Raw genomic sequence first — 14,320 nt, 5'->3', positions numbered from 1 at the left:
CTCCAGTTTTTGGTTATTGTGAACAAAGCTGTTATGAACATTCCTGTACATAACAGTGCTACTGCTGGGTTGAATGTTAGTTGCATGTGCAGTTTTTAAATAAACAGCCAAACTTTTCTCGAGTGGCTGTACTGTTTCATGTCCCTACCAGGAATGTAAGTGTAATCCACTTTCTCTTCTCCTGACTAGCATTTGGTGGTGTTGGTATTTTTCATTTTACCCATTCTGATAGGTGTAAGATGATATCTTATATCTTATGACGGTTTTAATTTTCTTACTGGCAAATGATATTGAACATATTTTTATGTGCTTATTTGCCATCTGTATACCTTCTTCAGTGAAATCTATGTTCATGTCTTTTGCCTGTTTTCTATTGTATTTTTTTCTTTCTTTTTTCTTCCCCTCCTCCTATCTCTCTCTCTCTCTTGCTCTCGCTCCCGCTCTCTTTCTTTCTGACAGTCTCACTCTGTTGCCCAGGATGGAGTGCAGTGGTGTGACCTTGGCACACTGCAACCTCTGCCTTCTGGGTTCAAGTGATTCTGCTGCCTCAGCCTCCAGAGTAGCTGGGATTACAGGCATGCACCACTATCCCTGGCTAACTTTTTGTATTTTTAATAGAGATGGAGTTTCACCATGTTGGCCAGACTGGTCTCGAACTCCTGACCTCAAATGATCTGCCTGCCTTGGCCTCCCAAAGTGCTGGGATTACAGGCTGAACCACCGTGCCCAGCCTCTACTGTATTTTTTCTAACTGTTGAGTTTTGAGAGTTTTAAACTACATTCTAGATACTTGTCCTTTGTCAGATATGTGGTTTGCAAATATTTTCTCTCAGTCTATGGTTTATCCTTCATCCTCTTAACACAGTTTTACACAGAGCAAAAATCTGTAATTATTATTATTATTTTTTGAGACAGAGTCTTGCTCTGTTGCCCAGGCTGGAGCGCGGTGGTACGATCTTGGCTCACTGCAACTTCCACCTCCCAGGTTCAAGCAATTCTCCTCCCTCAGCCTCCCAAGTAGTTAGGACTACAGGCGTACACTACCAGGCCTGGCTAACGTTTTGTACTTTTAGCAGAGATGGGGTTTCGCCATGTTGCCCAGGCTGGTTTCCAACTCCTGAGCTCAGGCAATCTGCCCACCTCGGCCTCCCAAATTGCTAGGATTACAGGTGTGAACCACTGTGCCTGGCCAAAAATCTGTAATTTTGGTGAAGTCCACCACTGTACCAGTGTTTCCTTTTTTTGAGACGCAGTCTTGCTGTGTTGCCCAGGTTGGAGTGCAGTGGCACGATTTCTGCCCCCTGCAATCTCCACCTCCTGGGTTCAAGTGATTCTCCTGCCTCAGCCTCCCAAGTAGCTGGGGCATGCCACTACACCCAGCTAATTTTTTGTGTTTTTACTAGAGACAGGATTTCACTATATTGGTCAGGATGGTCTCGATCTCCTGACCTCGTGATCCACCTGCCTCGGCCTCCCAAAGTGCTGGGATTACAGGCGTGAGCCACCGTGCCCAGCCTAGTGTTTCCTTTTATGGATCATGTTAAGTGTAACTTTTTGTTTAGTCCTATGTCCTGAAGATTTTCTCTTAGGTTTTTTCCTCTAAAAGTGTTAAAGTTTTACATCTTACATTTACGTCACAGTCTACTTGAGTTAAGGTTTGTGTAAAGTGTGAAGTTCACTCTTTTGCCTACAGATACTAAAGTATTCCAGCACTGCATTAAGTTTCTCTAAAGGGACAGAACTAACAGAATAGATGTATATATAAAGGGGAGTTTACTAGGAGAATTAACTCACACAATCACAAGGTGAAGTCCCACAATAGGCTGTCTGCAAGCTGAGCAGCAAGGAAGCCAGTCCAAGTCCCAAAACCTCAAAAGTAGGGAAGCTGACTGCAGCCTTCGGTCTGTGGCCAAAGGCCCGCGAGCTCCTGGCAAACCACTGGTATAAGTACAAGAGTTCAACCTGAGGTTTGGTGCTCGAGGGCAGGAAGCATGGGAGAAAAGATGAAGGCCAGAAAACCCAACAAGTCAAGTTCTTCCACCTTCTTCTGTTTGCTTTATTCTAGCCTCCTGGCAGCTAATTAGATGGTGCCCACCCAGATTGAGAGTGGGTCTGCCTCTCCCTATCCACTGACTAAAATATCAATCTCCTTTGGCAACACTCTCACAGACACACCCAGGAACTATAGTTTTCATCCTCCAATGTAATCAAGTTGACAGTAGTAACCATCATGAGCACCGTTTGTTGAAATGACTAGCCTTTATCTGTTGAGTTGCTTTGCATCTTTGTCAAAAATCAGTTGGACATATTTGAGTGGTCTGTTTCTGGGTTCTCCATCTTGTTCCATTAACCTATGTATCTATACTTCTACCAACATCAATACAGTCTTTAAAATGATATGTCTTAAAATCAGATGACTCCTCCCACTTGTTCTTTTTCAAAATTGTTTTAGCTATTCTAGTTCCTTTGCCTTTCCACATACATTCTAGAAAAATCGTGTCTATATCTACAAAAATTTGCTGAAATTTTGACAGGAATTGCATGAGGTCTGTATATCAATTTGGGGAGAGTTCACATCTTTCTTATGTTGAATTTTGTAATCCATCAACACAGTATGCCTCTCCATTTATTTGATCTTATTTGATTTCTTTCATCAGCATTCTGTAGTTTTCAGTGTGCATTTTGTACATATTTTGTTAGGTTTATATGCATGTCTTTTTTGTCAACTGTAAATAGTATTGCATTTTTAATCTTTGTGTCTATATGTTCATTGTTAATATATAGACATGCAATTTAGTTTTGTATGGTTGTCTTGTATCCTCTAAGCTTTGGTAAACTTAGTTCTAGAAGGGTTTTTTTGGTCATTATCTGGATTTGGGGATTTTGAGGATTTTTGTAGGGAATTTTGCACATAAACAATCATGTTATCTGCAAATTGGGATGGTTTTATTTCTTCTTTTCTGATCTGTATACCTTATATTTCCTTTTCCTGTCATTGCACTGGCTAGAACTTTCAGCACTATGTTGACAAGAATAGTGATAATAGGTATCACTGCCTTGCTCCTAATTTTAGGGGGAAATGACTCAGGCCACGACTTTAAGTATAATGTTAGTTAGCTGTAGGTTAGCTGTAGGTTCTTTGTAGATGATTTTTTTTTTTTGAGACAGGGTCTCACTTCATTGCCCAGGCTGGAGTGCAGAGGCACAACTATGGTTCACTGAAGCCTTGGCCTCCTAGGCTCAAGTGATCCTCCCACCTCTGCCTCCTGGTCTCAAACTCCTGAGCTCAAGCAATTGCCTGCCTCGGCCTCCCAAAGTGCTGTACAGGTATTTACAGGTGTGAGCCACTACTCATGGCTTCTGTAGATGATCCTTATTTATTCTTAGTTTACTAAGAATTTTTATCATAAATGGATGTTGAATTGTATCAAATGCATTTTCTGCATCAATTGATATCATGTGGTTTTTTTTTCTTTAGATTCTTAATATGGTGATTGATTTTCAAACATTGAACCAGCCTTTATTCCTGGAATCAACCTTACTTAGTCATATTATGGTGCATGATTCTTTTTATATATTGGGGAATAATACTTGGTAATATTTTATTAATGATTTTTGCATCTTATTCATAGAGATTTCATCAGTTTTCTTTTCTTTCTTTTTTGGTGTTTTTTTTTTTTTTTTTTTTTTTTGGGGGGGGTTTTTTTCTTTTGTTACCCGGGCTGGAGTGCAATGGCGCGATCTCGGCTCACCGCAACCTCTGCCTCCTGGATTCAGGCAATTCTCCTGCCTCAGCCTCCTGAGTAGCTGGGATTACAGGCACGCGCCACCAGGCCCAGCTGATTTTTTGTATTTTTAGTAGAGACGGGGTTTCACCATGTTGACCAGGATGGTCTCGATCTCTTGACTTCGTGATCCACCCACCTCGGCCTCCCAAAGTGCTGGGATTACAGGCGTGAGCCACTGCGCCCGGCCTTTTGGTGCTGTTTTTGTCTGGTTTTGATGCCAGAGTAATTTTACCTTCAAAAATGAATTGAGAAGTATTCCCTTCTCTTCAGTTTTCTCGAAGCAATTGTGTAGTATTAATGTTATTTCTTCAAATGATAGCGTTCTGCTATGAAACATCTGAGCCTGGAATTTCTTTTGGGGGAGGTAATTGTGAATTCAATTTTCTTAATAGTTATAAGGTTATTCAAATGATCAATTTCATATTGGCTAAATTGTGGTAGTTTGTACTTTTTGAGGAATTGATCTATTTCATCTAAGCTGTCAAATTTATATGTGTAGAATTGTACATGGCATTCCCCTATTATTCCTTTGATGTTTTCAGGGTCTGTAGTGATAAATTCTCTTTCATTCACAGACTAAAATCATTTGTCCCATTAGTAAGACTGTGGCAAACAATAGACAACTCATTTTTGACAATAATATGTTGATATTTAAATATTTTACACAGATGTAGATGGTATGTTTCACATATATTTGACATAGTGATTTCATATTATAATTATTGTGGGTCTATAATTCCAATCGTAAAAGGTAACAGGGACAGGTTCATTACTTTTCCATATATAATTACAAGTAATAAAATGGCAGAATTAGTAGAAGGAGTTGTAAGAAACATGAAGGCAGGATTAAAACTATCTCTGTAAGGCTGAAATGCAGTTCAAGTTGTTCTTTTAAGGCATTAACCAATGCCTCAAAATATGGTTTGAATTTTAATAAGTTGACTTTTTTGCTGTATAATTCATTTATGGTTACCTGAATATATGTACTTATTTCTCTGCAAATTAGCTGTGCTCACTTACTGGCCTTACTGGCTAACCCAAACCCTCTTTAGTGCTTTTAGAAGCTTGACTCTCTCCAAAGTCCTCTGTGCTTGATATACTCCACTTATTTGCCCTTCCAGATCTCCCCCTCTACTCTTTTCCCTCCCCTTCTGTTCTTACCTCCAGAACTGCATCAAGGAGCACCCTTGTTCTCTGTCTTCAGGTTGCTTGGGCCAGTGGAAAATCTCAGTGGAAGATATACAGGCGGAGCAGAAAAATGTTGGGTTATGAATGCCCCTCGCTGCCTCTTAGTTGAGTCAACAGGGCTGACTGCATTCCTCCACTACAGGCCGCAGCTCCTACAAGGCAGCTCTTGCACAGAACTCCCTCTCCAGATTCTGTTAGCTGTTCTTACCCTTTCTGACTTTATTGGCCCCAGGGTACTGCGTTTTCCCTCCTGATTTCCTACACTCCGCCCACACCTTTGTAAATAGTCCCTTTATTATACTCACCTGGAATTACCTGGTTTGAGTGAGCCAATCTGTTTCCCTGATATATACAAATGACAAAGTTTCCAAAACCCAAACATCAGACATATTCTGTCAGTTGTCACAAAGCGATAACCATTTATTTTTTAAAGTCATTTACAGGTATTTACAGGCAAATGGATTTCCACTTTAAGACAGATGAAGAACGTGAGATTAAAATAGCATGCAGACATTCCTTTTATTGTTTCCTTTTGTTTCAACTGGGTCTGTGGTATTTTTAAGTGCAGTATTTGTTTATCTAACTACTATACTATTACAGTCAAATACTGATTATCCATGTGTACTGCTGACACCATTTACAGTCACTGCATCTATTTGTATCAGGAACTCTTGCTATCAAGTTAATACTCTGCCCAGCTAGACTGAGGCCACAGCCCTGCCCTGTCTCTGATAAAAGTGGTTAGAATACCCATACATTTCTACTATCTATACCCATGCTGATCCCCTTTATAACAACAAATCATCAAGACCTAAGGTATATGAAAAACTGGTGAAAAATACATTAATTCTAGTTGTATGAGAGGAAACAAACCCATCTAAAAAATTAATGGCAGTAGAATAAAAATCATAAGCCTTTCCAGTAAAATATTAGAGTTTAGTTTGCTTGGTTTCTGATGATTTCTATCCAAAAGAAGTTTTATTCAAAACTTGGCAAATGTATCACAATCACAAAGAACTGAGTTTTATCTACACAGCCAGAATGAAATGGAGTTAAGGCAATATCCAAATAACTCAAGATTAAAAAACAACAACAACAACAAAACACTTTTCTTGCACAGGCAAGAAAAGGACACTACTCAAATCATATCCACTTTTAGCATCATTCCCTATATTATTCCAAACTTTCAGTGTTTTAGACTGAATGGTTTGGGGTCTAAATGAGGTGAACGTTGATCTCAGGTGTGCTATTTATTCTGTGAGTATGGACACAGGATAAAAAAGGAAAGCTTAATTTTTGACCTTAACTATACAGACCAGTTATCAATAACAACTTCTAACGATGAAAAACGTGCTTTTTAAAGACTTATACTAAGTTAGGACTGAAGTGGTCCTGCAAATTCACCTAGCCCATTTAGCTCATTTTATAGACAAGGAAACTGGAATCCAAACAGATTCAGCAACTTGCTCAAGGTCACACTGATAAGCTCCAGCCTAATGCTTTTCTGTACACCATGCTTAATTACTCAGTTAGTTTACCAGTTGCTCTACATGTGGCAAATCTTTCCAAGTGCTTCATTCGATACTTTTTTTTTCCCTTCTCCATTTTTGTCTGATCATATCTATACAAAGTGCTAAGCATATATGTAGGTGAGAGACCATGATTCAGTGTCAGCCAATCAAGAAGAAATTTTCCTCTAATTTCAAATAAATTCTGTACTTTTACTAAGAAAGAAACCAATTTGAATAGTAAATATGAAGAATACTTGTTTTGTTTGTCATCTTTTAAATCTCTACAGGAGTGTTTTTTTTTTTTTTTAATTTTTGCAGGAAGATGGGGAGAATGTAATGAAATCAGAATTGGCTGATAGATTTGGCCTCTTCAGCTTGTCACATGCTATATTTGAACAGTCTGAATAGCAAACACTGAGAAATGCTAGGCCAGAGAATTTGGGCCCCAATCCTTTTAACCAGCAAATAGGACAGACCAATGAAATAGACAGCCATGTTAGTGGCTTTTGATTTGATTCCACTGACATACACACAGTCTGAATTGAATGCCATATTTATTTTAACATTGCAGTAAAAACTGCTACTAAACAGAAAATGTAATAAAGTCAATAAGGCTCAAGAAAATTGCTTCTTATTTTTTGTAGCAAGAAAAACTTTTTTTTTTGGCAAATGGTTCTGTAGTCATAGAACATGAAGATAGTTAGAACTAACCTCCCCAATATGAAAATGTCCCCAAATTATCAAGTTGAAAGGCACATACCACTGCCCCAGCAGTTCATTCAAGTTGTCGTTAGCATGTGAAATTTTAGTTGTGCTTTTAGCTTGTTATCAATGCAATATGGCCTTAAAAAGTGACATTCGTGCATACATATAATTTCTTTTAAAATGACCAACTCTCTTCCTCTTTTCTGATTTTCATTTCTGAAGACCAAATTTTGTTAGTTCTTCATTTTATAGAGGACCTAATCCATGACGGTCTCGGAAAGATGCACTTCACAGTTTGTGCTCTATTTCATCTACAAATAAAGTTTAAATTATCTTTGTGTCCAATACAAAATGGAGTTTCTTCAAATATCAGTGTGATGGTGCTTCAATACTGTCATTTGTTGGAATGCAAAAGTCCTGGATTATTATCTTTTCTCACTGGTTGTTTAAGGCTTACTTCACTTCCAGAAGAGATGATTGGCAAACTGTTATCCATATGGTATCTGATAAGGTGGCCAACATTATCAAATACATGATCCTTGGTCCTCACCTTGAAAAAGAAGTACAAATATATTTAGGTTAAATTATAGGAGTCTCCTGAAAGATATAAACAATCAGGAGGAAAATGCCAGATTTATCCCTAAAGTAGATATTTTGCTCAAAAAAGAAAAGGTACTTTTTTATTATTTTTATTTTTTTGAGACAGAGTCTTGCTCTGTTGCCAGGCTACGGTGTAGTGGTGCACTCTCAGCTCACTGCAACCTCTGTCTCCTGGGTTCCAGCAATTCTCCTGCCTCAGCCTCCCAAGTAGCCGGGACTACAGACATGTGCCACGACGCCCAACTGATTTTTGTATTTTTAGTAGAGACAGGGTTTCGCCATGTTGTCCAGGATGGTCTCGATCTCTTGACCTCATGATCTGCCTTCCTCAATCTCCCAAAGTGGTGGGATTACAGGCGTGAGCCACAGTGCCTGTCAGAAAAGGCACTTTTTTGTTTTTTGTTCTTTTGGAAACCAGAGTCTCACTCTGTCACCCAGGCTGGAGTGTAGTGGCACGATCTCAACTCACTACAACCTCTGCCTCCTGGCTTCAAGCAATTCTAGTGCCTCAGCCTCCTGTGTAGCTGGATGAAAGGCATATGCCACCATGCCTGGCTAATTTTTTGTACTTCAGTAGAGATGGCGTTTCACCCTGTTCCCCATGCTCGTCTCGAACTACTGAGCTCAGGCAAATGCCCACCTCAGCCTCCCAAAGTGCCAGGAGAAAAGGTACTTTTAAATTCTGTATTCCCCAGTAAACAAATTTGTGATTCCCTGTTACGATTTTAAAGCAACCATTCCTATTAGTTAGGAAAACGGTATGCACTTGTCACCCAATCCCAATTTGCAATCAGCCTCTTTGCAGTATTCTTGTTTGGTATATCATGTCACTATCTATTTAACTGGTTTGTACACAAGCATGAATCCCAGGATTGTAATTATCTTCTGTCAAGCAGAGTGCTTCCATATCACCGTGTCTCTGTCAGAAGCAGGCCCTTCTGGAGAAGTCCTACCGCCTATTGAGGGAATGTATTCTCTTCCTGGGTCCACAAGGGGGCGTAGTTTCAAGGGCAAGAACTTTCAGTGACGCCCCCGCCACCCCCACCCCCACCCCCACCACCCGCCATCCCGGAGACTTAAGGGTCTTTGTTTTAATTTTCACAGGCGCAGGAAAAGATCAAAAGTCAGTAACTCCAGCGGACGTTTAAATGAACTCTTTTTGTTGGCCAGGGGGCTTGAAGAAGGTGGGAATTCCTCCCAGGTTAAAAGTCCCTGTCTACCTCATCCGGACGGATTTCCCCGCTGGGGTCCCCTTCCACTCTTCCGGGAAGCTGCTTTCTCTCTCCTGGATTCTATCTTTCTGGATTCTCTCTCATGGTGTGGGAGGAGCTTTCCTTCTTGGTTTTCCCCCTCTGGGAACCCTTCTCACTCTGTGAGAGCGGCTTTTCCTTCTTCTCACTCAGTGTGAGAGCTAGCTTTTTCTCTCCCCTTCTCCTTTTTTCCTCTCTTTCTCTTTGCCTAAATAAATCACTTTTCTGCAAAACTCTTTGGGGTTTGAGCACACCTGCTGTGGTCCCCTCTCCCATTCTTGGGTGAATGAGAGACCAAGAGCCTGGAAAAACATCCTCTCAGGGGAGCTCAGTGCTCCCCTGGACCCCAAAACCCAGCAGCACTACCTGTCTTTGGAGGCTCAGCATTCCTGCCTTCTCCAAGAAGCTTCCTCAGACCTTTCTAATAGGCATTCATGTCTCCTTCCCATAGACTTCATAGTAGCTGATTCACAGATATTTGTTGCATGGAACTTATGTTGTGCATGCCAAAGAAGTTCAATTTTCTTACACCATGCCTTCTGTGGAATTTCCTTTCTAGTACCCTATGCACCCGATGCATAGACAGAAGATGGACATTACTATCCATTGTAGCTCCACCAGCTTGGTGGCCTGGTTATACATGTGTTCCTTCCTGTTTGGAGAGTGGCTAGGAACCATCCAGAAAAGGGAAGGCATGCAACTCAGCAGCACCTTGTATGTATTTCTGCTAGCTCTCCTACAAGGGATTCTTTGAGTTCTGTCTAAATGTTGGTTTTCAGCATGTTAAAATCATGCATAATTACTGGAACAATTAACACAATTTGAACTATGACTTAAATAACAGGGTTGTATAAATGTTAAGTTTCCTGATTTTGATCATTATACTACGGCTATGTAAAAGAATGTCTCTGTTCTGTTTGTTTGTTTTTGAGATGGAGTCTCGCTCTGTCACCAGGCTGGAGTGCAGTGGTGTGATCTTGGCTCACTGCAACCTCTGCCTCAAGCGATCCTCCTGCCTCAGCCTCTCGAGTAGCTGGGACTGCAAGTGTGCACCACCACGCCCAACTACTTTTTTGTATTTTTAGTACAGATGGGATTTCACCATATTGGCCAGGATGGTCTCCGTCTCTTGACCTTGTGATCCACCTGCCTTGGCCTCCCAAAGTGTTAGGATTACAGGCATGAGCCACCATGCCAGGCTGAGAATATCTCTGTTCTTAGGAAATACACATTCAAGGATTTACAGGAAAGGACACAGTAGCACCAATTTGCTCTCAAATGGCTCCAAACCTCATTTTTGTTGTTGTTGTTCCTTTTTCTGAAGAATTTAAAATGACCTGTCTGAGTTTGCTAATTTTTTTTTCTGCTCCTCAATCAAGTCTCCTGCTGAACCCCTCTAGTTAATTTTTCAGTTCATTTATTACATTCTTCAGCTCCAAAATTTCTGTCTGGCTCTTTTTTATATTTGCTTTCTCTCTGTTGATATTCTCACTTTCTTCATGGACGGTGTTATTGAGTTCATAGAGCATCTTTATTATACTTATTTTGAATTCTTTGTCACTTAATTCATATGCTTCTGTTTCTGTAGGATCTGTTTCTAGAGATTTATTTTTTTGTTGTTGTTTGGGCCATGTTTCCCTGATTCTTTTTGAGTTTCATATCTTTGTGTTGGGATCTATGCAATTGAAAAACAGCCATGTCTCCGTTTCTTACAAGCTGGCTTCATATAAGGGAAGAATCACACCAACTAGCCCAAATAGAGATTCTGGGGGTCTCCCAAAACTTTCTGTGGGAAGATGTGACTTTTCTGGGCCGGTGTCTTCAATTTTTCAATTACAGAGTCTTGCCAGTTTTTCAGGAAGTTGTAATCTTTTGCTCCTTCTGACGTCTATGGCACTGCAAGTTCTCTGGTTCTACAGCAGCAAGCTACCTCACTCTCCCTTGTTCTCCATGGCCACAGGCATCTAAGGTGTGCCAGCTTCCTTTCAGTGCCCCAAGCGGCAGGACAGATACTGGTTCATCAGGCATCCCTCCAAAAAGCTGGAATTCTAGACACACACTTCACTCCCCTCCCTCCCTTCTGAAGGAGAACCTTCAAGTCATGTACTTTCTCCTATTTGTACTGAGGATTGCCAGCTGCAGCAAGCTATCCTGTGCTCTTCTTTGTTCTCAGTGGCTCCTGAGCATCCAAAATATAGCAGTACCATTAGCACTCCATGTGAAGTGAGACAGAAACCAGTCCCACTGAAAAGCCAGAACATGGCAAGCAAGCTCTACTCTTCTCTTTCCCCCATTCCCCCAAGGGAGAAGTCATGAGACATGAAATTCTTTCCTGCAACTGGGCTATGCTGATTTGGGGAAGGAGTTGATGCAGGTAAAGTGAAATTGTTCTTCTTACCTGTTTCTACATGACTGTTTTCAGCTCTATGCTCCCCTGGGGTATTGCAACTTTTTAACTGAATTATGTAGTTCTCATAAAGGTGTTTTGGTCAGTATAGAGTTGTTAATTCTGTGTTTCTGTTGGGGCTGGGACTTCCTATTCTGCCATCTTGCTGATTTCACCACTCATGTGGGCTTTTGATGGAATCACTTGTCTCAAAACTGCCAATGTCTCCCCACTGACTGGCAAATTAGCCATTTTGGTCTATATTTCTACCCCATGTTGATGGCTCTAACATACCCTTCCCAGGATAATTTTCTGCCTACAGGCATTCTTTGCTACTGCCATTCATCTTCTATTGGCTTAATACCATTCTATTACTCTGTCTGCTCCTATGGTTCCTTCCCTATACTACAGTGTCCCCCTGTTGGATATGATGAGCTCTAAATTTCTCTTCAAAGCATCAGTATGTCAGTATGCTCAGTTCTTTGCCCTCCGTTTTAAAGTTTAACTTCCTAGTAGTTTCAGTAAACAACCTTCTCCACCAGTTATAATCAGTAGTTTACATCTGTTCCTCCTGTCCCTGGCTCAACCCTGACTCATCCCGCTCACCTGCTTCAGTCACCTGCCCTGGTCACCTGCTTCAGTCACCTGCTGTGACCTAGGTCACACCTGGCTACCTGCTCTGACCTGTCCTAACTGTCCTTCCCGCCAAACCAGCCACCCTGCCACTCCGGCTTATACCGCTGCTCTCTTTAAAATAGCCAATCAGGATTAGTTATCCTGTGCTGTCTAACCCTAGCCAATAAGGGAACGACACAGCAGCAGGGCAACCTCTATCAGGAATAAGTACCCCTTTTCCTTCCTTGTCCCTAAGTGTGTGCTTGCCATTGCTCCATCCATGAGGCACACATTTCTATACAAGTAAACTGCCTTGCTGAGTGGATTTATCTTTGAGTGCTATTTCTTTTGCAGCATCAAAATTTTACTTATAACACCCCTTTTGAAATTCTGCCTTCTTTCAAGGTTTGCTTTACATGATGGACCCTATAAGAAGACTTCTCAGTTTGTCTCAACCAGAATGACCTCTCTATTCTGAGAAACACCATAATGTTTGGTCGAACCATTCTTATCTCATTCAGCTTTACATTATACTTATTTAAGCACCTGTTTTATGAAATTATCAGCACCCTGAGAGCAAGGACTACGTATGTGATACTGAACAACAGTCAGCTGTGAATTTCTTTACTTCTATATAGTAGGTATTCATTTAATTCATGGAATTGAAATGAAAAAGGCAGAAAGAGGCTGTCCTCTGCTTGATACTCCAGGGTGGCCTCCTATTCTAACCCCTCCACCGCCCTCTAGTTAGCATGTCCTGCTCCAGCTGGAAGGTTCCAGAAAAAGCAAACACTTAGCCTTAAACACTATTCAATACCAGTTTTTGGAAATCATTCAGGGTATGCTTAATAGAACAACATCCTGTGAAACCTCTAATGAGAAGTCAATGATACCTTGCCTTCAGGATCCACCAGGAGAAGATGTTTTGCTTGGCCTCCCTGCAGTCCACTCAGCACATATTGGCCAGGGGATGTTGCACTCTCTCGAACCAAAAAGTCCCCATCCTTTACCAGGAGGCTCTCTGCCGCCTTCCTGCTCAGCTTGCCATGGTAGCATTCTTCACTCCACAGCTGCTGCTTAATGTGTGGCAAAGAATGTGAGCTGGCAGGCTGGGCCGCAGCACCCGGCTGAACAGTTTCTGGTGCCTCTGAAGTCAGAACACAAAGAGACACATTATCGAGTTACCTCTTCATCCATCCATTCATTTATTCACTCAGCAAATATAACCTGAGGTCCTACTGTGTGCCAGTTTACATAATGACGTTTGGGGGAACGTATGAGTTTTTGTTTTCTTCAGAACTCCCAACAGGCTTTAATTTAATGGTAGATCCAAACATTGCCTTTGGCTTCTGTTACCAGGGAAGCCTTGCCCAGGTGCAGGAGTTTTTCTTTCAGATGGGAAATGGAACAGATCCATGAGAACTGCTTTTATAACTGCAGAGAGAGGCTCTTTATGTCCTAGGGGTTGCATGTTAAAGAGAAAAAGCTTATGCTGTACCTGGATTACAAATACTTTCTATAATGTTTCCAAACTCTTTGAAAATAGCTATATAACTTTAAGCCGTTCCCACTTTTTAGCAGTTAGCTTTTGTCCCCCCTTTTTAAAACCAAATTATTAATGTGTGTCTAGACAGTCTTCTGACCCAAAACTTCAAAGCTTTGCTAAATCTCACAGCATTCCTACTAAATGACCATTTTGTTGTTTGTGTCTTTCACCTGTCCAGACAAAAAGAGTTGATGAGGTAAAAGAAGACATATTATCAGGAAGAGATAGCCTGAGGCAGCTCCCCAAGGTGCTGCTCAGTAAGTGCTGTCCAGAGTTGAGAGTGCTGGGGATGAGAAGGTACCTCGAATTAGCAGTTTATAATATTACTGACACTCATAATAGTAATAATAGTTACTGTGTAGTTCTCATTTATCAAGTGTGATAGGAACTGCTAAATGCTTTACATATATTACGTTGTTTAACTCTCAAAGTAGGCAGGCAAGGAAATTAATCTTTAGAAAAGGTGGCCGGGCAGGGTGGCTAATGCCTGTTAACCCAGCACTTTGGGAGGCAGAGGCAGGTGGATTACCTGAGCTCAGGAGTTTGAGACAAGCCTGGGAAAATGGTGAAACCCTGTCTCCACAAAAAATACACACACACACACAAAATAGCCAGGCATGGTGGCATGTGCCTGTAGTCCCAGCTGCTTAGGGGGCTGCAGCAAGACAATGGCTTGAATCCAGAAGGCAGAAGTTGCAGTGAACCAAGATCGCACCACTGCGTTCCAGCCT

The 14,320-nt window shown here is 41.2% G+C and overlaps 1 protein-coding gene across 1 annotated transcript in view; it reads right to left on the bottom strand.

The window, feature by feature from the left end:
• Positions 1-5,375: 5,375 nt before the first annotated feature.
• SHC4 (SHC adaptor protein 4) overlaps positions 5,376-14,320 on the bottom strand; it is a 138,679-nt gene continuing 129,734 nt past the window's right edge. The window contains exons 11-12 of the mRNA XM_032297506.1: positions 12,937-13,190; positions 5,376-7,742 (exon numbers count right to left, since the gene is read on the bottom strand). Of these exons, the coding sequence (XP_032153397.1) occupies positions 7,587-7,742; positions 12,937-13,190 (410 nt within the window). The 3' untranslated portion in view covers positions 5,376-7,586. The remainder of the gene's footprint in view (positions 7,743-12,936; positions 13,191-14,320) is intronic.

The sequence above is a fragment of the Sapajus apella genome, unplaced genomic scaffold (assembly GCF_009761245.1).
Source record: "Sapajus apella isolate SASKATOON/1434 unplaced genomic scaffold, GSC_monkey_1.0 scaffold37, whole genome shotgun sequence".
Classification (NCBI taxonomy): Eukaryota; Metazoa; Chordata; class Mammalia; order Primates; family Cebidae; genus Sapajus; species Sapajus apella.
The sequence above is the reverse complement of the archived record's forward strand: the minus strand, read 5'-3'. Positions and strand labels throughout refer to the sequence as shown.